This window comes from Saccostrea echinata, unplaced genomic scaffold (assembly GCF_033153115.1).
Source record: "Saccostrea echinata isolate AGI-Se365-2 ecotype Australia unplaced genomic scaffold, CSIRO_AGI_Sech_v1 ptg000054l, whole genome shotgun sequence".
NCBI lineage: Eukaryota > Metazoa > Mollusca > Bivalvia > Ostreida > Ostreidae > Saccostrea > Saccostrea echinata.
Genome location: NW_026889803.1, coordinates 13,138,432 through 13,165,237, shown reverse-complemented (window position 1 = coordinate 13,165,237; position 26,806 = coordinate 13,138,432). Strand labels below are relative to the sequence as shown.

General features: G+C 31.9%; 1 protein-coding gene across 1 annotated transcript; it reads left to right on the top strand.

Annotated features, from left to right (window-relative positions):
* The first annotated feature begins 12,807 nt into the window (after nucleotides 1-12,807).
* LOC133205947 (cytochrome P450 27C1-like) lies at nucleotides 12,808-19,735 on the top strand. The gene is made up of 11 exons (XM_061341841.1): nucleotides 12,808-12,889; nucleotides 14,553-14,919; nucleotides 16,408-16,598; nucleotides 16,702-16,892; nucleotides 17,004-17,204; nucleotides 17,315-17,487; nucleotides 18,207-18,370; nucleotides 18,483-18,561; nucleotides 18,674-18,834; nucleotides 18,945-18,984; nucleotides 19,107-19,735. The coding sequence occupies exons 2-11, from the start codon at nucleotides 14,644-14,646 to the stop codon at nucleotides 19,212-19,214; spliced, it is 1,584 nt and encodes a 527-aa protein (XP_061197825.1). The 5' UTR covers nucleotides 12,808-12,889; nucleotides 14,553-14,643; the 3' UTR covers nucleotides 19,215-19,735.
* Nucleotides 19,736-26,806: the final 7,071 nt, after the last annotated feature.

Here is a 26,806-nt window from a genome sequence, read left to right as displayed (position 1 = left end):
TACTCTGAATTTTCTGGGTTATAGTTCTAATATTTTTCATTAATACACAACAAAATTGCCACTTTTCTTAAGTATTAAGAATAAAATTAAAATATGTGAAAGCGCAAGGATGTGTCAATCCAACGCGTCCAGAAATTCGAAGTTTTAATAACTTCGAGATGAAATAAGATTTTTATTATATTTTAGTATGAAATGCTATAGCAACATATAAGTCATGAAATTATACCAAAAATTTGAGAAAATGTTAACTTCAAATCTGTGTCCAAGCACCTTTAATACCTAAAGGGGATCCAAAATATCTTTCAGATTTTACCCCGCCTCCCCCAGCCCTTAAACTGAAATCTCTCATCTGCTCCTGACCTCCTTCATAATCTATCTGCATGCATGGTTCGTTAAAAAAATATAAGGAATAATTGTATAAGTAGTGTTTTAGTTTTAAGATGAAATCAATTTGCTCTCGTTGTAATTTGCATAGGCATTTCCGACGTTTATGCATAAATTACATGAAAACATACCGATTGATTACATCATAAGACGAAAACAAAAAACAGACAATTATTCCTTATATTTACATTAATCCATGTTCTCTGAACATGCTAAAATCTGGAGAATTTCTCTGTTTTGAAGCGATAACACGTTTTGATAAAATTATTCACTTGGCACCTTTTCCTGTTTACCAAACCAAACATTTCTGATCTTGATATTTATAGCTTATTGCAACTCGCAGTTCTATATACAAACTTTTCTCGTAATTATTAGACAATTTTCTCGAAATAACGAGATAAGTTTCTCGTAATCACGAGATCTTTCTCGTAATAACGAGATAATTATTTCGGAATTACGAGATAATTTCATCGTAATTTCGAGATCTTTTCTCGTAATTACGAGATTGTAGGGCGTGATTTGTTTAATTTCATACTAATAGGCTTTTGTTATAATATCGACATTCATAATTTAAATGCTTAAGGTATTTATCATGAAAAATAGTAAACAAAGTAGCTCTAATATAGATTCTGATTCAACTATTATAATTTCAATTCAAAATAATCGTTAACAGTGCATTAAGTAAACTTTTGATTAATTATTTTGAATTCAGATTAAATTAAATAAAAAAAGAGGTCAAGTTGAACGAGAGCAATATGAATCATTATAACGGAATACCAATGTTTAATTATCAAAAGTCCTTGAAAAATTAATTGATGCTGTGATACATTCTGAGGCAATACATTATTCACAAAAAGACAAATTTGTTAACATTTCATTAGGATTCATACTGCAAGCACCTGCTCCTTGGTCGGTGTCTACGAAAACAACCACCTACGATCTTGACCCTAGTTTCAGTATTAATACCACATCAATTAATACATAATTTAAAAAAAACTATATTAATAACTGCAAAGTTGAAATTAATTTTACAAACCTTACCTTTTTTGGACAATCCTTTCATTAAATTGAGCAAATTTTTAAAGAAATTTAATAATTTGTATGCTACTAAAGTCTCTGTTATCTTTCTCTGTACAAGTAAAATGAAACAAATAATAAATGATATCATTTATTTTGATAATGTAAGAGTCTTTATAGAATACTTGCACATATGATGAGATGATAAACAGAAATAATTTAAACAATAATATATGATAATATTTGTGGGATAGCCTTGGTCAATTTAGTGTTTCGGGTGGTAAAAAGTAAACACAAAAGGTTTTCTTGCGAACTGAAATATTCTGGGAACATAAAGTAAAATCTTGCTTTTTTACAAGAACACACTAAGAAAAACAGGTGAAAACAGCAAAAACATAAACGCCCAGAGAAAAAAGAAACAACAACAAAGTTTAATAATCTGAATTGTTCGATGTATCCAGTCAGAAAGGAAGACATAATTATCACTACAGTTTTGGTTGACCTGTGATGTATGGAAAGTCAAGATTCCAACTCTTTAAATAATTAAATGAACACAGGTAAACTTTAATTTTTATTGACTGTAAATCATTATTTTAGAATTTTTCAATAATGTTCTATCACAATTTGTTTTTTGTAGCAAGCCAACAAAACTTGTCAATGCAACGTTGCATAATTTACAAATCTTGAATGTACAATCTACATTTCACAAGTTGACAAAATCGCAAGTCTGCCCATTAAATGTTAACATTGATGTAACTTGCATTTACATTTTACATACGTATGGTAAGTAATGTTGGATAGCTATAATTAACATTTTTTTTTTACATGTGTACATTTAAAGCATTGCAGAAAAGGAATTTTGAACCCAATGGCTTTCCATATTGGTGAGTGTACGAATATATACTAAGTACCGTAATATACGTCGAAGTGGAAGAAGAAAGCACAGACTCAGAATGTGTTTGGTTTGAAACAGAGTAAGAGAAAAGGGCTACTTAGAAATAATATTTCGGAAAACGTTTAAAACAATTTCAGAAAGCTAGTTTCCGTCTTGTCTTGAAACCGAATTGCAAATTTTGGTTTGATAAAAACACTGATCTATGATTTTATTTTTTCTCTATTGCTTTTTAATGAAGTTGAAAGACGTAGAATTGTTCATCATAAAACACTTAATATTCTCTTTGAAAGTGACATTATTTAAAAATGATATGTACATTTTCGTGGAAAAGACACAATTTTTTCCCATTCAGTATCAACATTATGAAAGTAAGCGCTTAATTCATTTACCAGAAAAGGAAAAATTACAAAGATTTAATAGAAGAAAGTATATAATGGAAAATATTTCTTGAAAATTTTTGTAATAATATGTATTCATTTTTGAAATAATATGCACAATTTGTAATACCAGCAACAATATTGAAAAAAAACAAAAACATGGTGTCTATGGTCGATAAAATGACCTTGTCAGCAAATACAATTAATCATTATGTCGAATGCTGACTGAAGTTTTTTTCATATTTATTGTATACACTCTGAATTGTCTACGGATTTTACCTTTTGTCCGATCATGACAAGGAGCACACGGCGAATGTGACTGGTCGACAGGGGATGCTTACTCCTCCATGGCACCTGATCCCACCTCTGATGTTTTAGAGGTCTTTTTTTTAGAGGTTTGCTCTGCTTCCGATTTGTATTGTTTCAATGGACTTTTGAGCTTGATTACTGTTCGTTATCTCAATATTTCATCATATCAAAAACGCTGTCACTATTTCGTTTAAGAGTAAAAAGCTTTGTAAATTGCATCACTGAAGCTTATGACACTGTAACGCCCACCCCATAAATTTTTTTCTTTCAAATTAGCTCGCATCAGTTTCAGATGATATTGTCGAGAAATTTATCTGAGAAAACAAACAACATCCGTTGAAACAGGTATCTATATAGCATCTATTCAAGTTCATTCAAGTCCGCCATAATGACAGGAAACTAACACCGTGTGCAGAACGATTTTGAAAAGCAGACGATCCTTGGAATGACGTTTAACTAGCAAATATAAATTATCGAAGACGAGGGAGGAAAATGGGCGATCTCAAATGAATCCCCAGGTTCCACTGAGTACATCTTACTCAATGTTTAAGTCAGCCTACCATGGACTTCCTGTCTTATTCTACATACCAAATTCTTAATTTGGACATTCTTTATTTTTGTTTGTAAACGTCTTGATCCGCTGGCCATATTTCGTTGTTTGCATGGTGACAACTCTTGAAACAATTTGATGTATTACCTAATGAGATCATCAAATTAAGTCATTTGTCAAAGACATTTTTACTAATTATACATGTATTTTGCCTGGAAATGCTTACCGTAAACGAATGGTAATTAGTATCTAGTCATTACACAGAGGTGGAAATTTCCTTTTTGATGTTAGCATATTCAATTACTGTGAGGTCATCCATTAGCTATTGTTGTCTTTACTGTGGGCGTTTATTTCATCGAAAACATGAAATAGGCACTTAAATTAACTGTTAGGTGATATCAAACGTTTTGCAAGAAATATTTAAAAAGAAAAGAATGAATAATGAAGATTTTAAAAGTAAGAGAAAGACTGTCAAGCTCATACACATGTAAATCTCTAAAGATCCTAATGACTCCGGGTTTGTGTCACGCCTTCATCTGAAAATCTTAACCATATGACTGCAAGGGAGGATATTTGAAGCACTTTTCGAAAGGGTGAGAAAGCAATGACGTATTCAAAAGCACTTGAAAGTAGGTAGAAAATCTTATCCCTTCAATTTATTTCAATTTATTTCTTCTTTCATTCAACACTTTGAAGAAATAGATTATTCAATCCTGTGTACAAACACACACCAGACTTAATCGGAAATTAACCCAAATTCTGGAAATATATTTCACCGACGTTATAAAATATATCAATTTTATATCCCTGGATTGTGATCGAACTAAAAAATGGCATCCTGGTAGCTATTTTTATCGGAACTGGAGCACACAGACAGTATTATGGAAGTTAAAGATAAACCTCTGCGCGCTGTCACTTTTTACATACTAATGTGCTCTGCTAAACCACAGATAGCAAAAACCCCTTGTAGATTGGAAGTTGAGGTGTTATGGATGATTTTACGGGTCTAAGTTTATCCAAGAAGTTTTTGGTGCATGTTTACACAGGAGCCGTTTTAAGCCAGTGTGCTAGAAAGATTATCGTATGTAAGCTGAAAAAGAGAAATGTTATTAAACTAGTCAATGATAGATCTGTTCACCTTATGTACTTGCAGTTTTGATCCAAAGTACGTAACTTAAGTTCAACTTACCGTATATCTTAACATTGCAATAGTCTTATCAATTAAAAGTAGATTTAAAAAAAAAAAACCACGGAGACCTATGGTTAATAGCAAATAAAGTCTGCAGACAATATGAATTAAATCTTTGTCTGTGTTGCAATATTACAAGAAAACGTTTAGAAGAGATGCATTATATTTCATTTCACGTTTCACATAAAACGGATTTGACATTTTGTAAAAATAAAAACAATATACTGCTTTATAGGTGTCAAGAATTAAATAGATATTCGCATGTATCTTAAGTGTTAAAAAAAAAACAGAAAAAAAGCGTAATTTGATTATATTGTAACTGCTTATTTTTATTCGTCTGCATAAATACTGATACTTTGCATTTTTTAAAAATAATGTTCAGCAAAAGAAAAATAAAATCGAAGTTAAAATCGAGCGTAAGCCAATATTAAAAAGCGTTTGTAATAAAGTTATTCTAGCAAGTTAATTAATAAAGTGCAGTTATGAAAATTTCATAGAGTGCAAAAGATATAATTAAGTGCAAGGAAAACTTAATTAACAACTTCTAACGATATAAGGTTAGAAGAATACCACTTCATATGCATTTAATGAATTATCCTGCCTTGTGTAGAATATAATAAAATTGATTGAAGCTACAGTATAATTGTTCATTTTTTTTATTAATACAAAAATGAAGTTTGTTAAGTTTTAACTCGACTGGAAGTATATAAAAAATTAAAGGTTAAGATAGTAAAAAAAAACTTTAAAATAAACTTAGTTTTAAAAGAGCACAGACGTATCAATTTAAAGTGCTGCCTTCGCTTTCGATAATTCTTTGTCCAAAATTATTTTCAGAAACTGATTCACAGTTTTCGAAAATAATCCGTACTATATTTCAAAGGACGTCATTAAACTGCCCTCGATAAAATTGAATGCATCATCTACATGTACTTCAGAAGAAATGTTTCACTCTATGCATATATATCAGAACTATATGCAACATTTACTTATGTTCCATAATTAAACTTTCCAATAAATTTTTGTAAATACACAGGTATTTTTTTTTCCTGGACAGAATGTAAAGTTATTCTCTCGAAAAATATATCTATGAATAATTAAGTTTACATATTTCAGAGCTGTTTTCATACTTTTCAAATCGTGATATTTTAAGTTCATTAGCTATTGGTATTGGTGGTATGCCATTTGAAGAAAATTTATATTTTACATTTCTCAAAAGATCACACCCTATCAATGAATGCAGAAGGAAACAATTTCGCAACACTTTATGCGGTATAGTGAAAACACCCATATATATTCATTGGTTGAATAATGAGAAGTAATCACGAAAAACGTTTGTAGATATGTACCTACGAACCTTAATATAAAGGTACAATTCTGAGTTTTTATTCTTCATTTTTTTTTTACTATTTAGTAGGTGACGGATAAAACTGGAGGCAAATAGTGCACGAACATTTTAAATATGAACTTTAATGAAAATTGTCATGTTATTATTATTTCATTACTCATATACAAATATTTACGAAAGCCGGATAGGCTCATTTTTGACAAGACAAAAAAATATTTAACTCGTTATAACGAGATAATTATCTCGTAATAACGAGTTAGTATCTCGTTATAACGAGTTAGTATCTCGTTATAACAAGTTAATTTCTCGTTATAACGAGTTAGTTATCTCGTTATAACGAGTTAGTTATCTCGCTAAAACGAGTTAGTATCTCGTTATAACGAGTTAGTTATCTCGTTATAACGAGAAAATTATCTCGTTATAACGAGTTAGTTATCTCGTTATAACGAGTTAGTTATCTCGTTATAACGAGTTAGTTATCTGCAAAATAGAATTAGTGTCATCTTCAAATGGAATGTATACTGTACTTATCACTTAATAATTTATATATTTCTTCTGTTTATTAAAAGAAAGAAACATTTTAATTTACCAATTTGGCATGGAATCTTAAATTACAATATGTAATTTTTGCGTTATTATCAATGTGGTAGAATTAAAAAAACTTTTGGAGATCTTTATTCTACGGAAGCCACAATAAAAGGTGAAGGTCAGCATTAGTAAAAACAGTTGACATGTGATCCTTTTTGGGTATAGAATGAAAGTTTAATATCTAAAGTTTACAATATGATAAGCATTACTTAAGGTGTATTTCAAGCATAAATTTTGCCAAGAAATGTGTATTGTACGTTGAGACAGGATTTTTGATATTTTCACTCGTGCTTCGCACTCATGAAAATATAAAAAAAATTCCTGTCCCACTCGTGAAATAAATTCCATATCAACTACAAAACATTGAATATCCTCTATTTATTACCCCCCCCCCCCAAAAAAAAAAAAAAAAAATCATCAATCTCTTTTTGAAATAAAAATTATATGCTTGTAAAATATACATAATAAATATTGTGATGAGGAAAATAATTAACGACATTGCTTCAATGTTGTATTAATAATATAAATGTACATATTTAGTATTAGGCCTATTCGTTGATCAATCCTAAGTAAAAAGATTATAAAAGTGAACTGGCTTTGTAAACTCTGTAAACTTTTTTTTGTTTTGTAAACTCTGGTTTGAGGTTCTGACACTATGTGGTAAACATATAGGATCGCCAAATAGACGTGAATCTCAAATAGGTCTCCGTGAATCTCCACAACTTGGAACCCCCCCCCCCCCCCCCGCAAAAAATATAAACAGTGAATCATGACAGAATATTAGATAAAATGTCAATATCAACAGATCAGATTTAACGTCTTATTACTTAAAAGGATGTAATATCATTTTTGCTTCACCATTCCTCATTATCGTGGACAATATGCATAAGCTAAGTCACAAAGTTCAAGGGGGGGGGGGGGGGTAAACCAAGTAAAATATTTGACAAGTAAAAAAAAAAAAATAGATTTGATATTCCAACTACGAGTATTCGCCATTATTTTCGGGAGATATTTACTCAGGTAAAAAATGTGTTCGCCTTAGAGTTGCTATGATTATTGACAGCGAGATAGTTCAAGATTTAATCATAAGTAAACCCAGAGCAAATTAAATTTTCAACCATTTATCAATTGTTCAAGTTAAATTTGACTGATAATTACTTGCTTAAAATTCAATGGCATTTAAAACTGCAGCCATTTTTATTCCTATATTGCTATTAAGTCTCGAAATAACAAGAAAACTGTCTCGTTATAACGACATAACTAATTCGTTATAACGAGATAACTAACTCGTTATAACGAGATACTAACTCGTTATAACGAGATAACTAACTCGTTATAACGACATAACTAACTCGTTGTAACGAGATGACTATCTCGTTATAACGAGTTAATTTTTTTTTTATCTTGTCAAAAATGAGCCTATCCGGCTTTCGTAAATATTCGGTGAAATCAGTTTTAAAAAAATTCTATATTTCAGGTTCATTTAATAACAACTTCGAAAGACATACTAGAAACAAAGTTGGCAAAGCAGATGGACAGATGATTCAATGTCGATGAAGTTATAATGGTTCTTAGTCCTTCACAATCCCAGAAGAAAGTTTAAACATGGATCTTTCTGTGAATTAAAAACAATTCAAGAACAAGAAGCGTTTGGCGACCAAGATCCCCATTGTATTAATTTCATTTGTTTTTGGTTATGATACAAGATTCTAATTTAAGATATCTCTATTGAACAAATATTATATATGTTTTTGGTTATTTTACAAGAATCTTATTTTAAATTTTTTATTCAACAAATACAATGTATTAAAGTACTAATCAAACTGTTCTTAGTTAAACACCAAGTCCAAATAGTTTTTCTTATTTGATTAAAAAGTTTGGGATGACCATCTTCAATAAAAAGTTAACAAATGAAATCACACAACGTTACAGATTACACAAACGTTGCTTTTACCGAGAAGAATGAAAAAAAGTCAATGTTCAGCAACAGGAAAATGAGCCAGCGTTGCTTTTTTAAGGAGTTGCTCGTATATAATGGGCGAAGAATTATTATACTGTATTTGAATTCTATATATAGGCATAGGAAGCCCGTATCTTAATAAAAATAATAATAAATTGTTATTTAAAAAAGCGTCAACTGTATATCAAATTTCAGATCTTCTCCTCAAATCAGTTTGTTTTCAGAGCATTACGTATATATAAGTATCAAAATAGTGAAGTAATTTCCTGTTATTCTATTTGTTGATGTACCTTCTAGTACTCGCTTATTTTGGAATTGGAAAATAGGATTCACAGAGGAATGCCACGTAGTAAGTGCAATTAAAGAATTATCTCAACCTTTTTTCACCCATATAATATGGTCACACCGGCAGTCTCCTTGCAAATCCCTTTTTACCAAGAGGTTATCCAGCTGCTGTGTTTATCACACAACTTATATTTTCCAGAGATTTTAGTTTTCTACAGGGATACTGTACCCTTTAAGCACATCATAGTAAGAAAATACAAGCATATATCTTGATATTAGGAACACCTTTTGACCACAAAATCTCTTTCAAATACATATTTGCCAAACCTACGAACTTAGAGAACAAAAATAACTTCGACCAAACAAAATGTTGGCACTGTTTACAAGCGCACTGAACAAAAAACTTCCAAAGTATAAGATCAGGCGAGAATTATCAGCAGTTATGAATGAGTTCTTTGCTTAGCGGAATCCCTAAATTTGGCTCAGATGGTATAGACTTATCACAAGAAATTACGTTAAGAAGTACACTGACATAATTCCAGAACAATAAAACAAGGAGGGGATTTCTTTGCAAAAGAGAAAACAGGTTGTTATTATTGGCGTTCATTACGTTACGCAACCCCCTTACAACCTCCAAAGTCATAGCATACGGTACCATATGAACTCTATGGGGGTGGAGGAGGCGAATTTAAATCTGAATAATACAAGATAACCTTTTTGCTAAAACTTAGTACGATTTCGTCCTTTGATTCAACTGATATGCTGCCAGTTTCTTAATAAATAAAACAAGTACAGCTATTCTTTTCAGTGCAATAGGTAAATCTGTTATATAGCAGGAGTATTTGTGAATGATTTTTTCAAAACACTTTTTTGTTAAAAAAAGACACACTATGTAACACTATCTAACACTAAATACATACCATATATGAAACATCGTACTTCGAATATGGTTACGTGCGTACATCAAGGTGAACTTTAGTTATACTATGGCAATACAATACATCAAATATGATACAGCGATACTTAGAAAGCCTTAAGAATAATCCACAAATGTCAAAATCGTCTTTCCATATCGTAGAGGACAAAGTTAATTGTTGGTCGAACGTTATTTCACCCCATTCTTGTCAAATATAATAGTCCAATTCGTAGTTGTAAATGGAGGATATAACATTCAGGTGGAGATGTGTCAATGCTCTCATTTGGGTGTTTTCTTCTTAATTTTTCGTCAACAGATAGTGCAATCCTGGACAGACTTGTAGTGGAGGTTGTTGCTTTTACTGATTAACTAACCGTTAACCTCTAATTTAACACATATAACTACCAGATTAATTATCTGAACTTATAGGTATTCCATGTTATGTACTAAGGACGTATTGCCCTGCAACTGTTTCAAGTTTACGTTGAAAGGTACGTACGTATGTGTTAAAATTTCCTGTCAGTTGAGCAAACATCGGACTTCAATCTTACCCGAAGAGCTAACTTCTTAAATATGTATTTCAGACAAAATGATGTCATGACTTCTGTCAAACTAAAAAGGTACTGAGAGTGCTTTATAAGAAGATGGTTCCATGAATTAATTTAAGCCAAGTTTCAGCATGTTGTAGTAGCACTAAACGGTTTTATTGACTGCAAATCATATATATGCAATCATTGATCATATCCAAACTACGTAGAGTACAAGACATTACCACACACGGTCTGTACTAAAGCTTCCAATGACCTATCCAAAGTTATATGCAGCACCAGACTAACCTCATGTCATTTGGGATTTTTGTTTCTTCAGTCAGCAATGTTTTTACCGAAAGTTTATTTTTCTAAGTTCTGTTCTCTCGTTGTTCTCGGGTGCACGGGGAATTGGAAACTGTTTTATTTTTGGATTGGAAAAAGTGGAATTTGGCTTAAACAGGTGTCTTCGCCGCTTTTTCTCTCTTCGTCGACTTCGTTTTCAGTACATGCAAGTAAACGAGTCACGGCATTGAACCGTGTTCTTTTTTTTTACGGAACCACGCCGTACCATCATTTTTCCAGATGCAATGTCATATTGGAGGTGGGTGCAAATATGCTTGGTATTCGTACTCCTGACACGGTATTGTGTATCCCCTGAATCAATGAAATGAAACTAAGACTGTATATTTTCAATAGAGTTTGATATGCAGTTCTTACATTTTGTTTTCGTTTTCCTCCCAAAAATCAACATTTGACCCATTTATTAAGAAGAAACGAAAATAAGTGAATAGTGGAAAAAAATAATAAAAAGTGGTAATAAACCAATCAACCTTTGGGTCCGGTGTAATAATCTGTTATGTAGTTCAACAACCTTATTAGATCAAGAAACTCTTAAGTTAACCTTTCCTTCCCCTCCCTGTATTACATCATAGTATTTTACAGAAGGATGCCTGATTAGGAAAATCTGTTTACTTTGTACAAGTAGCAGACTGACGCATGATGCTAAATGGCCTGACAAATTAAATATCGTGTCCACTTCAACGCGCGTGTCAGCGCGGCAATCTGAGTTGAAAAGAAATGATACTGGCCATTACGAGCGAAAAACCGCCCCGAGTCATGTGACACAAACACTGGCGAGAGTTTGAACGTGGCTAGGTCACTGAGTGCAACCTTGTACAAGAAATTCTTTGATTCAGTAGAAATACATGCATTGAAGTAATAATACTGAAAATAATTTTTTTAAAGATCAATAAGTGCTCCTTTAAAGCCATTAAAGTGTAGTTTTATTCTCTAATGATCTATGCAGAAAATCGATATCACGACAAATTTTTCTTGATCACAAAAGCGCAGATCGTAATTCACTTACGATGGTACTGTTGTACTTCTTCACCCCAAACAATAAAGTATTTCTGTACCCAAGATATCATTAAAATATTTATGTAGCATAAATCTGACTTTCAATTTCTCTATGGAAACAATCACTCTCAACAAATTAGCTTAAGAAAACGCACCCTGCAACCTCTGAGTTGCAATATGTCGCTCAGATTAACATATCTCTACTAACATATTTTTATATTTGCTTAATGAAAAGATGGTTGCAGTATAGATTAAAGTAATATAATTTCAGGATTAACCTATGCATATGTGTGTAGAATTTGTTGGAATGAAACTACCAAAACAGAGGAAATCCCAAATAAACGGCAAAACATTTTAATCTTTAAATATATTGTCTTCTACTCTCACTTTTTTTAATTTAATTTTTTTTTTTACAAAAAAAAAAATATCATCTGAGTTTGGTTGTTTTGTATAGTAATAGAAATTCCCAATTTAGAAATAAAAGAATGAGACCAAGTAGATTTCAAAGACTTAATTAAAGATGTATAATTAATCATAATTTACTTTCCTTTGATAATTTTAAAAATAACTACTTCACACTTCCTTGAACAATTAAACGTATAAAACAAAATAATAAATGCATAAATTATCAATAAAACACTGCGGATTTTTATTTAAGCAGGTTAAATCCATGTGAAAGGTTTAAAATAATTTTTTTTTCATTCATGTTGATCGCTGGATAATCTTAAGCTGCCACTAGTAAAGAAATCAGTGGCAAAATGACAAGAACCGGGGATAATGCTACGTGAATGAGAGATTTTGTGGAAGAAAGAAAAAATCGGAGTAAACTCTATTCAACACAGGAAGGTGGATATTTTACTCGCACGAATGCCTGTATAACGACCAATCATATCTGCCCCAGCTGACAAAAATATTTCTCCAGCCAATCACGGCACACCAATGACATTCCATACGTGGCTTTTTTGCCTGTTTACCCTTTTGGCCCTGCCCCATTTCCAACTTATGAATGAGTGAAAAAGCCGCTCGTACGCTATAAATAGACGCCACTGGAGTCTTTGCGTACAGTATATGTATTTCGTATCGATGAAACGCATGGCGGAGTAAATACCTTCTGTTGTGTATGTTACAGGTGCAATCAGATTTGCTCTATGTAACATTTCTTGTTTCATTTGGATTTTTTATGCACAGGTAAGATAAATAGGTGAAATTTACACTGCAATGTGCAGCTCTGTGTGTGTGTGTTTTTAAATTTTTGTTGAATAAATGTAAAGACCAAAAAGTTTTAAAGAAATCTTTTTTTGAAATTTTATCTTCTCTGTGAGATATAAATATATATGTTGATCATTGATAAAATATATTTTGTAATACAGCTATTAAATTTGATGTTTCTGGCCAGCTCTTTCTTTACCTGATAAGGTGTATTCTAAGAAAATAATCCTAGATGCAAAAGTTTTAAATCTGGATAAGATCATTATAAAAAATATATATATTATTTGCGACAGAAACATGTAGCACTAATTAAAAAAAAACCCACATCTAATTTAGAAAAAGAATTGAAACTTGCATATCAATGTAGGGTAGTCAAACAATGTGAGCTTTTTTTTTACTTTTTACAAATTGATATTTGCGACTATGAATTTACAAAACATGTACTTGAGAACGATATTGACAAAATTTTATAATATTATTTAATGTAATGCTAATTAAAGACAAAAAGCATACAACTTGAAAAAAAAAGAATTGAAACTTGTATATCAATGTAAGATAGTCACACAATGTGAGGGTATTATTTACAAATTGATATTTGTGACTATGAATTTACAAAACATGTACTTAAGAACGATATTGTCAAATAGAGCACATTGCCACAAGTTATGCGACCACGGTTCCCTTATCAAAACTATTTATATCAAAAGTTTACCACGGTGCACTCGAGGAAAGGTAAATGAGTAAAAGCAATAAAATGAAAGTTGGGTATCTGGAACACATTGTCTCTTGAACAATGAAATTCTCACTTTTAAGAGCAAAAAAGAGCGAAGACAATTTTTTTTTGTTTTCAAAGGAAACTTTTGAATGCTGAAAATAGTGAAGTGCAAACTTTCTTTTTGTATATTATCCGGGATAAAATATTTAAAAAATATCAAAATTTGTCTAATTTATGATGAAAAAAAAATTCTCAGTTTTCAAAATTAAACAGATACTTGTTACATTGTATTAAAAAATATGATCTGTGAATAGGTGAATTAATTATTTTCGACAAAAAGAAAAAAATGCAACAAACAAAAGTTCAAAAACTCATACTATTTAAATACTTTTGATCACATCGAAAGACAAATATACGTATCCATAACCTGTCACTTATTGGTCCCTAAGAAAATAAACGGATAAAAGATATATTGCGGTTTTAATGGGTGTATGCAAGTTAGGTTTTAAGCATCATTTGCTATTATCGATAAAACATTTATCTAAGCTTTTTATGTCACCAAAGAAGTGTATAAAATCAACACACAATTAGGAACAATTAAAGAGATCCGAAGCCGAAAAAAGAACAAGCGACGAAAAGCCACCTTAGAGTTCATTAACATATATATCTACTTTACACTTAGTTTTTAAATTGTGGTTGCATTATAGACCTGTAACACTCATTTTTACCTTTACCTGCTTATTGTAAACGCTTCGTGCGGAAGCACTGGGACTATATAAAGCATTTCATTGGCACAGTGTGGCACACGGCTCTCGTAAGCCAAAGAGAGAGGGAGATCCACTAGTGTCTCATCCAAACTATGCATCAATGAAAACTGGATTATTTCAAAGTTGAATTCATCTCTGCAATTTTTTTTTTTAATTTCAGAATTCATTTCTGTTGGATTTGTTTGGAATTCATATTTCACTGAATTTAATCCTTGGAAGAGCAAAGGAAAAATATTAGTAAAAAATTGACAATGGCAGAACGTGCTGTGCAGAAACTTTTTTCGAAGAGTGTTGCAGCAAAAAAACTTCTCCAAAGTCAAAATAGGAATTGTTATACGGGTGTATCTCAAAATGTGTCAGCTGTTAGACTTATTGCTGAAGCTGTTGCTGATCGAACGGACACAGCCCAAAGTGTAGTAGAACCTAAGACACTTGATGATTTACCAGGGCCCCGGGGCTACCCCGTAGTGGGGACGGCCCCGGAATATTTCAGGAAGGCCAATAGGGGACAAATGCACGAAGTACAGGTAAGCCATTTTTTCATTGCATACCTTGTATCGTCAACGTTTTATTATCATCTCCCAACATGGAAAACAAATTCTGTTTTCCAAAAAATGTAAAGAATGAAAAAAGTAAGGGAAATTTACAAAACTAGCTGTAAAATTCAAAAATCTTTGTACCATCGCGCTGAAAATCCATTCAGTTATCTTCCAAAAGTAATGAATGGAATCTAGTAATTGAGGTGATTATCTCGGGGAATTCAGCTGAAGCCTAGTTTTGTTGAGGTGAGCGTCGGATCATTGCACCCTTTGACGTTCGGATAGGGTCCTGTCACGCTGTATAGTGTTTACATCGCAGGAACTTCGCTGCTGGCCTTTTAACATCTATGATCTCTGATGAAGTTGTCAGTTCTACTTTGTATTTCAAAGGAGAAAGTATAACCTAGATATTTTTTATGCATGTAAAAGACAACGATATCGTAGGAGGCCGATGACCATTTTGCGTAGCGCAGGGATAATGCAATCCCTAAAATATGTGTAATTTATTTGCATATGTAGGCATAACCACCCCAAGAATTCTAGCAATCCGCAAATTTTGAATAGATTATTCTTAAAATTAATTTATAGTCTTTAAAACGAGGGCGATACATCTTCATCCACTATCTCCGCGTGGGATCATTTATATGTCTGACCGCAAACAGAATTTATCCGTTTATGTGTCTAAGCTAACAAGATGTCAGAACTTAAGGGCTAAAGGGAAAACTTTGTGTTTTTTCTGTACACACTTCAGCTTATATTCAATATTTACTCCTTGACCCCGTGCTTTCTTCCCAGTGTACGCGCACCCAACTTGCATATATAGAATGTCACAAAAGATTTTAAAAGGATAGTGACGGTATTGTAAATGTTGCGCAAGAATGTCATCGATTGCTTCGCACATAAGTTGTATATATCTTTATTGATTACTAGCTAAGGAGTCAACAAGTACACCCAGAAGAATGTTGTATTGTTCATAAATGTCAGAGGCTGCAATGTAGTAGGATGAATGATTTTCCCGGCATTATCAGTTTTCTGTTCTTGTTCCTGCATTTATTTTTTCCAGATCCATCTTCAAAATTAACTACCACACGAGTTAAGTTTTATGCTAATTTGTGCCATAAAAATTGTATGCCGAAATATGATAAACTAATTTTTATGTTTATATTACTCCTTAACGGCCGATAAGCACTAAAAAATTCGATGGAATGGATATTCCCCTAACAAAACAATTCACCACTCTGCAAGTTTTTACGTGATCGAATTTCTTTTGGGGTTATAAATAATGCACATGTTTGTTGTAAATCAGGCCGATTAACTGTGTATTAAAGTGTCTGTCAATGATGAATTTCAAATTTAGAGGATTTTTGTGATAAAAGATTACTTGGAATTTTTTTTGGTATAAAGAGAAAGTTAATGTCCCGTAAAGAAATACCTTCAAGCTTCCAAATTCTAATCACAAATATTTATAAATTACAGAGACGATTTCACCAAAAATACGGAAAAATGTTTAAAGAAAAACTAGGACCTGTTACCAACGTGTCCATTGCCGATCCAACTCTTGTAGAAGAACTCATTCGAAAGGAGGGAAAATATCCATTTCGACCCCCTTACGATTCATGGATTCTGTACAAGAAAATCCGAAATCAGAAAGCTGGCATCATGTCTGCGTAAGTTTTTATTTCTTCCTTGACCTAAAGATATATCATTTTTCTCTTCTTTGTTTTATTTTGTTGTTACTTTTTCCCCATCGTTTTCATTTGTCCTTTGTAGTGTTGGACCAGAGTGGCACAAAATGCGCCAGGCAATAAGTAAACTCACATTAAGGCCGAAAACGGTGCCAGAATATATAGATATCATGAATGACGTCTCAGAACTATTCGTGAACCGAGTGCGATATCTCCGAGACAACGAGGGATCTGTTCACAACCTCCCTTCAGAGCTCAATAAATGGGCGTTGGAAAGTAAGTATTGAGTGTTTAAATATGAACTTCTCAAAGTTCAGTTTGTGTCTTGAGTTGACCTTTCTTTGTACCATATCCAAAAGTATTTATAGCGTTTCATCACTTTTGCAGGTACTGCGGGCGTTATTTTGGATAAGAAACTAGGTTGCCTAGAAAACGATGTTGAGCCAAGAATAGCCGATTTCATCAATGCTATTGGAAACATGTTCTTGACAGGTCATCAATTGATGGTTTTTGCAGACGTTCACAAAAAACTCAACACCAAACCATGGAGAACTCACGTGAAATCCTGGGATACCATTTACTCAGTTGGTAAGTGTTGCTCCAAATGGTATCTAACTCTGCCATCAAAATGTCTGGTTATTTTTTCTTCAGAAAAGTATATGCTTATCTTTTATATCTTGTATTACATTGTATTTCAGCCACACAGTTGTTTGAAAACAAAATTGCAGAAATACAAAATGCTTTGAAGAACGGTGAATTGGAAAAAGAAAACGCTGTGGGTTTCTTGCAACACATGATTTCACATACAAAACTAAGCATGGACGAGATCCATGTCAATACAACTGAACTTCTACTAGCAGGAGTTGACACAGTAAGTTTTAGACTAAAGTCTTTTATACTTAATCAAAAAAAGTTCAATAATTTCTTAAAAGAGTTAGAATTATGACAAATTTTTGATTGATCTTTGACTGCGATGACATGTTATTTCACACTGCAAAGCAGGATTAAGCTCCTCTGAAAGGTACTTTATGGAAATTTACAAATTGATAGATCAAATTGATAGCTATTGGGTGGTCCTGATGGCTGACCTCTTTGTCATACTAAGTTTTTATTAAATGGTATCGAAAACTCGTTCACAGTACAGCTGTGGGCCTTGTTCAGCAAAATTAAGCAGGCACGCATTCCTGTACTATGCTGTGGTCGCGGAAGACCGCAGTCGATCTCCGAAGCTTTTGAACATTAGGAGAAACATTTTAATCAAGTGACATCTAGTTAATTCTTTTTATATAAGGTAGCAGTGCGGAAAAGATTACTGACAGCAGCACAATAGTTGCAGCAAAATTTATCTGCCAGTAAACTCAATAGCTAGGGAACTCTGTGGTCAATTGATACTGTAATTAGCAATTTAAGTGCTTAAACAGTCATTCAATATTTTTTTTATACACCACATGGACATGATTTTCATACCGTATCTTCTCACACATCTAATGAAAGTATATAGTATGTCAAAAACCTGTACTTTTTACACATATCAGTTGGCCTACTTTAACTGTTTTGCACATATTATCTAGGTTTCTTCTTTTTGTGCAGGTTTCAAAGGCCCTTGGTTTCAGCTTTTATCTTCTTGCAAAAAATCCAAATGCCCAGGCCAGATTGCAACACGAAGTCGATACAGTGTGCAAAGGAAAACCATGCACCTCTGAAAATCTCCAAAACATGCCATTTTTAAGGGCAGTTGTGAAAGAAAGCTTAAGGTGATTTTCACAACATTATTTTCACTTTGTTTAGTTAAAAAAAAATGAAGAGGTGGGGTTGGACTCAATAAATTTTTTATTTAAATTTAATTTTTGAATTGTTTTTATTCAGAATGTATCCTGTTATACCAATCAACGCCAGAGTAATGCAAGAAGACACAGTTATAAATGGGCACCTTATTCCCAAAAATGTAAGTTTAATTTACATATTAATAAGAATTTCTCCGAATATTTACTGTCGGTTTTGTATTCTTATCAGAATGATTTACCAAAAAACTAAATTATGACCTTCTTTTCTTGCAGACTTGTATTTTATTAAATGGGTATACCATGGGTTACAATGAAATGTATTTTCCGGAGCCAGAAAACTTCAAACCAGAACGATGGTTGAGAGATTCTGATAATAAACAGCATCCTTTTGCCATGCTGCCCTTCGGATTCGGCAACAGAATGTGTGCTGGTAGGTTGAAACTTTGGCATCATTGCTCTTTTGAGGAATCTGAATGAAAAATTAAAAAAAAATGACATAAAACATCGTGATTTCATTATTTTATTCATATTGTAATTTAGGTAGAAGAATCGCTGAACAAGAATTGTTCCTCACCTTGATAAAAGTAAGTATACGCATATTTTTTTTTTTTTCAGTTGAAATGTTTGAAAAAGATGAGTTTTTTAACAAGAAAGAAATAGGTATAATTTCAACAATACTAAGCAAAACTTTTATAATTTTTTTCAGACAGCACAGTCATTTTGGATGGAATCCACGGGAGAAGAACTTAAAACGACATTACGGACAGTTATCACTCCTGTCGACCAAATTCCTGTTCAATTTGTTGACCGATAAGTGGAAGAATCCGAACAAATTTGAACAAAAAACATCTTGTTCCAGTATCGAGGACACTTTCGAAATCCAGAAAGAAATCTAGTTCTTTTAAAGATTCACTAGTTTTCTTACCTTATCCCCCCTGAGGTGACAGTTCTAGCACACGTGACTGTAACGTGTTGATGTGATTACCAGACAGGAGTAATGTTTGAGCATGTCGTGGTCGGACTGTAAATAACCTCAAATGAGCAGACTTCAAGGGTGCTTCTTTTTTACGTGATAGACTCGGATCAGACGGGTACTGATGTGTTGTTTATGTTATGTTTCACGTGATCGTCTTCATTTACTTTTGAACAATGCAAAGTTCATCTGAGATCTCTCACAAATATTCATTATGTTGTCTTTATGACACTGTATCATTTCATGTACATTGTATGTAAATCTTCATTTATTTATTAGACGATTCTCTTCAAACGAGTCAGAGCTCCATTATAAAGATGTGACTTGATATTTTAAAAGACGATGTGAACATCAAGGTACCACATCTTTGTCAGTGTGATTTTTCTGAATTGAAGAATGAATTAAGCTGTTGTTCTCAAGGATTCGTTCGAAGAGAAAATTTGATTTGAGGTGCAATATTTATTTAGTCAGGTATATGGTGTTTAATGATATTGCATGAAAAGACATTCTTAATCATGATACGTTCTTGATATGTGCAATGAACAATTTCAATAACTTTATTTAAAAGAGCACATCATGCAGGAAGTCCCCCGGGACCTGATGACCTGACTCTTTAAGGGTGTGCCACTCTTTGAAGTCACTTTGTGTGAAGTTCACTCACTAACTGTTGTGCTGGACTTAAATGTATGTCTTCAAAGATTATTGGTGTCAGTTCGTCAAGACGTCGACGATTTTTATTCAAATGATAACTGTTTTAATTGTTAACCTTTATAAGTAATTTGACATGCATAATAATTTATGAAATGCAATTTATACCTCAATTCTATACGACACATCTTCTGTCATTGTTTAATAGAAATAAAAGTGAAAAAAACCTTATGCACAACTTATTTTTTGAAGTGGAGGATCACTCCAAAAATGAATTTGGAGGTTAAATGGTTTAATTAAGAGGTGCATTCCACATTAAAATTCATTTAATAATCTTTACTTATATTGTAAATTTAATGATTTTTAAGACAAAAATCATAAAAAGTGTTTAATTAAAAATTCCGTCAACCGTGTAAGACATGTCTTCTGTGTCATAGAAAACATATTAAAATGACACCTCCCTTTGAAAGAACATCGGAACCTCGCTTTGACAGTGTCATGGTAGGGTCGCTTATATTCACAGAGATATGTCAAAAACTCAGCCCATCAAATACCGTAAGTCATAGACATCATATTTCATGATTTCAGTAAAGTTCTTGGTCGACTTAAGTTTGGCTGCAAGTGGGTCGATTGTGAATTGAACATAAAAACATACAGTTTATTTTTACATTGAAATAGACGGCTATAAACCATTTTCTGGAGTATGTCGTTCATTAAGACCTATTGAAGATAGCTGACGACTGATATGATTTCTTCAAACTCCAGGTATATAATTCGCAGCAGGATTGCAAAACAATGTAAACGTTAACCTTGAATTATGTTGAAGTAGTTGTAAGATGTTCTGGCCAACGCATGTAGATCAGTGTATGTAAACACAGGGATTCAATAAAAGATAAGTATATGAGTAGTTGGTATTAGTAGGGCAAATTTATCGATTTATGAAATGGAATTGCCTAATTACCTTGCACTACCCACTGAGGTGAAAATTAACATTTACATTTTACGGGTCGCACGGTGCTTATCTGATATGGAAAAGGACCGTTGTACATGGTATCAGTTACAATGTACATGTATATATAAGGACTACGACACATATTAACATAAAAGGGGAACAAAATTGAAAACAATTTTAGAGATCAGGAAAAACAGCAAATTTTATAAGAGTATCATCTAATCCCTAATTTGGCATGGGATATTCAGATGTTGACGAGGGGAAAGAGTATTATGTCTTACTTATTCCGAGATAAGATTGAATAATAATACTAATAATCTGGCGTCGATGCAGTAAATTTCCTCTGAAATATTCGCATATTCAATTTGATGTTCAGTATTTTTATGCCATAATAATCTTTGATAGGAATCTTTTTATTTTACTTATAAGACATATTTGGGGAATATCTACCATAATTTTTTTTTTTTTTTCCCAGCATACAAAAATGTAATCTAATGGATGTGAAAAAGGTATTCAAATTTTTTATATGTAACGCATGACCAACAGAGGAGCTAATTGTTATGGCTTAGCAAAAAATCACGTTGAGACAGGTAAATATAAGAAATTATAGTTAAAAGTAACTCTAGAGCTTTATAGAAAAGATTGTGAAATATCTCACTGGAATAAGTAGGTTAGAAGCCTTTTATCTTTGAGAGAAAATAGAGCAGTTTACTTTATCAAATTGTTCAACGTTGAATAATAGATAAAAAACAAACAGTAGCCGTTTGTTTCAAAATTTTTTTTTTTTTTCATGAAAAACCTATGAATGTATTTCCGTGATTTAATTTTTTTGCATACTTAACTGTTAGATGTCGATGTGCAAGTATTTTCCTATCCAATCATTTTTGTATAAATCTATCTCTTCATATTTTTGATTACACAATTCTTCCCATTCTTTTGTATGGTAGTGAAATTTGAGGACTTTTAACCCCTTTGCTACAAAATTTAGAAAACATCAAAGTGTAAATAGCATTTTGAAAACTTATTATGATAATAACAATGAAGATATTAGACATCTCTTTTTTTAAAATGTGATTTGTAAAAGTTGTGTGACACAACTTGAATACTGTTTTGAACTATGCTGTTCAATGGAAACATATTATTATAGGATTTTAGCTGGAAATAAATTCAAAAGTACACATTTAGCGTGTAAAATATATCAATTAAATGACATATAGAATACAAAATAATTTACAAGAAAGGTAAATGCTACAACATTTTATCAAAAAATCTTCATACAAGGATATGGATTTCAAGTTAATTTTTCAAATATCAAATTTTACAATTAAAGAAACTCTAAAACGCCTTATATAATTGTTATAAAATTGTAAATGTTTTGCTTTATTTTAGTTTATTGCTGATTATCATAAACTGGTCATTGTAAATTCATTGTAAATGGGTACTGTTTAGAACTTTGACATGAAAGATGGAAAAAAAAAATCTTCAAAGGCAACATATGTGCAAAAACTTAAGTGAACATGAACATGTTGCTCTTAGATCATGTTTTCTCACTGGGAGGAAACAGGAAATTTTGAATTTAAAGCTTCGAACATATTCAAATTTCAAAAGTTATTTCCAAGGCGAAAATTATTTTTATCACTTATCGAAAATCATTTTTATAAAAGAAGTTTCACTAGTTTTGGATTTTCCTGACAAAAGTTACTTATTGTTATTGGTAGATATAAATATATACCCATTCATCTTTGAATAGTCCACACTGTAACTCATGTGATGTTGGTTCTGCATTTTCTATTGTGTTGTGATAAATTTAATGTAGAAAGACAAGAAATGTTTCAATTAATCGAAGAAGAATGTACGAAATCATAGTTTACAACAGTTGGACAAATTTATATGATTGAGGAAAAAACCCTAGAGTTGTAATTTCTGTCTCTAAATCCATCCACTTTCACTGTGAATAGTTTATGTATTTAGCGTCTTTTTTCACCTATATGTAATTGTATAAAACTATAAATATTCTTGAGCCCCATCTTCTGGTACAAGAAGGAACAGTTTTGATTATATATAAATTTGTGTGAGAAATATGAACAGTTTGGTAATTTTTCAGTTGTCCCTTTTGAATTGTCCCTTGGTACCTTCATCAATTTACGAAATTATAACTCATTATGGTGTCATATCCCTGCCCCATACTTGCAAGATACATTGTGTAAGCATACAAGGAAAGTATATCCACATGCAAGATAGTAAGTTGATATGCAAGTTACCCCCCCCCCCCCTTTTATGGAGAATTTGATTTTAATATAAGTAATTTTACATACTAACACTGGTATCGGACATCATAAATGCAAGGTGCGAGAAATATATGTTGACATGCAATTTCTTTAATGTCGACATTCAAGTTAATTGTGTCGACATGTAACATAATTATGTTGTTATGATTTTCATATATGTCGACATGTGAGATAATTATGTCGACATGCAATATAATTATGTCGACATACGACGTATTATGTTGATATGCAAGTTCATTTGTAAACATGCGAGTTAATCATGTCGACATGCCAAATAATTATGTTGACATGCGACTTATATGAACACGCAACATAATAATGTTAACATTATACTACTTATTTATGTTGACATGCGACATATGTTGCATGTAAGTACATATGTATAATTATGTATCCAGCAGTTGACATAAATAAGTTGCATGTCAACATAATTATCTCGCAATTCAATATAAGTCGCATATCAACATGATTAACACGCATGTTGACATAAATAAGTGGCATTTCAACATAATTATGTTACATAATTTCAAACTGTCAAGTCAACATAAATATTTTGCATCTTGCATCAAAATGTCGGATCCTAGACAGTTGGTAGTAATTAAATTCTCCATATTAAAATCAGATATTCTCTTAAAAGATAAGTAACTTGCATGCTCACATAATCTTGTATGAAATCATAATTATCTTGATGCTGAAATACTTTTTGTCGCATATTGACATCATTTATCTTGCATATAGGTGGGGAAATATGCCATCAAACTTCATGGTTTGATGTTTTGCACTATGCCGTGACGGGCTCATGATTTTACAAAAAATCATATGTACCGTTTGTAATCTATTGTTTATATATCAAATTTAGGTAAAGATATGTGTGTTCTAATAAATAATTTATTCTTTTTTGATTGCGTTCATTTCATGTATTAAAACAACATGTTTTTAGGTTGCATATACATTGTGTATACTATTCATAGTTTTGAATGCAACAAAATTTGACATTAAAGCAGTCTTCTACTGAATAATTTTTTCACATTTATTTTTGAGCGCTGAAAGATAATCCCTGAATATGAAGATGGATATTAGGCTACAGAAGATATTCCATGGCCATCTCAAACGTTACAGTGGTTTGCTGAACCGTGAAGCGTAATTTAACATGATACCGTAATTTTATTCTTTGATTTAAAAATATATATCCTCAAATCCTGAAATCAACGTAACTGTTCATTTATATGCCATATTAAAAACTTAGAAGTCGCTTGCGTGGTCAAAGCGTTAAACTTTGCTCTAGAGTAGCGGAGTAAGGAATTCATTTTATGTCGCGGGTTTGAATCCCATTACGAGACTTGGAGACTGGTCCTTCGGATGAGACCGTTTAAACCGGGGTCCCGTGTCGCAGTACGTGCTGACACGAAAAGGCTGTAAGTGCCGAGTACAGATATTTTGCAGCCCTCCACCGGCAAGTGGTTGCGTCTCAATATGAGTGAAAATTTCTCGAAAGGACGTTAAACAAACAAAAACATAAAAAGTAAGTTTCCGAGGAGAAACTATCTGAAATTCAATGATGAAATTTGGTCAATTAAATATACAGCATGGAAATTAATTACATTTTAAAGAAATGATTTTATTTAAATAAATAATGGTATGCCTTCTTTGTTGTGTAATACTTGATATTATCGTTGAAAATTATGCAAATTTTTCTACAATGATTGCAACCTTTGTACCACTGCACGAAAAGAATACATTTTTTTGTTTATATTTATTTCTTTCGTTACATATACTTAATTAAACTTAAGTAATTAACTGCTCTGGTTAATCGTATCAAGCGGTACATGGGTGGAAAAACCTTGAAACATATATTTGGAGGTACATATGTCTTTATTAAATATTATTGTTTTGTTTTAGTTAATTGTCATTGCTCCAGATAAAAGCAATATGCATGGTTTTCATAAGAAATATAAAAGAAAATATTCAGTGAATGTAAAAATATATAACAATATGCAACCATTTTGACTCCCATTTCATATACTGAAATGGGAGTCTCGTTTAAATTTATATTAACAGTACCGGCTCCATGGAATCCGTTAAGTAGACATTCAACTTTTTTTAAAAAAAAGTTACTTAGACCCTGTACCGCAAATAAACTGTACAGAAAATGATTGTTTTTAAGAAGGAATTTTTCGTAGCTTTGTCAGTGTTATACTTGTATAATATGTTATAAAATATACTCATAGACACTTTCATATTCAATGAATACCGATAAGCAAGGGTTACATGCATATTCCTTATGTTACTAGTTTTGCTTGTAAGACTGCTTTTGTATGTATATTAGAAGACGCTCTTTTGGTACATGATTAACGACCTTCATAAACGAAGAAAAAAAATCCAATCATAATGTATAGTATTGCCATGCTTAAAGGAACATAATTTGTCTGCATGCTTAACAGACACTTTATAGTTATAGAATTGGTTTTGAAACTCATACACTGATTAAGGACCCTTTCTTAAGCAAACTTAAAATATTTTCAAGACCAATCACAGGAAAATTAAAATTATCATTCATTGGTAGAACCAACAGAGGTACATTGTGTAAATGGTACACCTTATAATAAATATAGCAAATTGTCAATCATTTCCGATCTCTATATTGACACAATGTAGCTCTTGTGAGCTTTTAGTAATTTTACAGATAGAAAATGCACATCCTACAACCCTTTACCCATTTAAATCTGATTAAAGATTTATTGCCATTAGCAAGACTTTTAATGACCTCCTATAAAGAAACAAGAGAGGCAAAATGGTGTTTATTAACTATTCATATAAACTAAATCCCTTAAGTTAAAATAAATAGCATTTATGATACTTCATGGCACTATCTTGAACCAAATATCTATTACTAGCTTTGTGGTTGCTAAATTAATTACAAGTTCGGCGTGTATATGGGTGGCATACTAAAAAATTAGGTTAAGAAGTCAATATATTGAATATATAAAATAACATTCGACCACAGGTACCAAACTCCGAAAAAGCAAGAATCAAGATGGATAAAAATAAAAACGAAGAAATATCATTAAACAGAATCAAGATAGTTTCAATATGCTGATCGATTCCTGCGATACGTTATTTCGTTGCTTACTTCAAAGATTATACGATGAAATTGAGTTAATCAGTATTTAAGGATTTCTGCTTTATTGCTTTTTGAACGTGTCGGACATTATAATTCGGGCAAAGGTTTTTGTATTTGATAGATTTAAGAGTTTTGCAATTTGAAGATATAAAAATTTTACAAGTACATCGATGGTGAATATTTACAGTAGTAGTAATTCTACATGTACATTGTAATATTATCACTGAGAGGTCTTCTAAAAACAAGAATTTGTCGTTTTATTTTCAGAAAATTAAATGTTTAAGAAATATAATAATCGTAATCGTTTGTCAAAATATAACATTAGTCTTCTTTTAATGACAAAAAACCAACACAGACAAGCACCTTCAGTGTATTGGCATCACAAAAGGATGGCTCAAACTTGTGAAGATAACGAACAGTAATG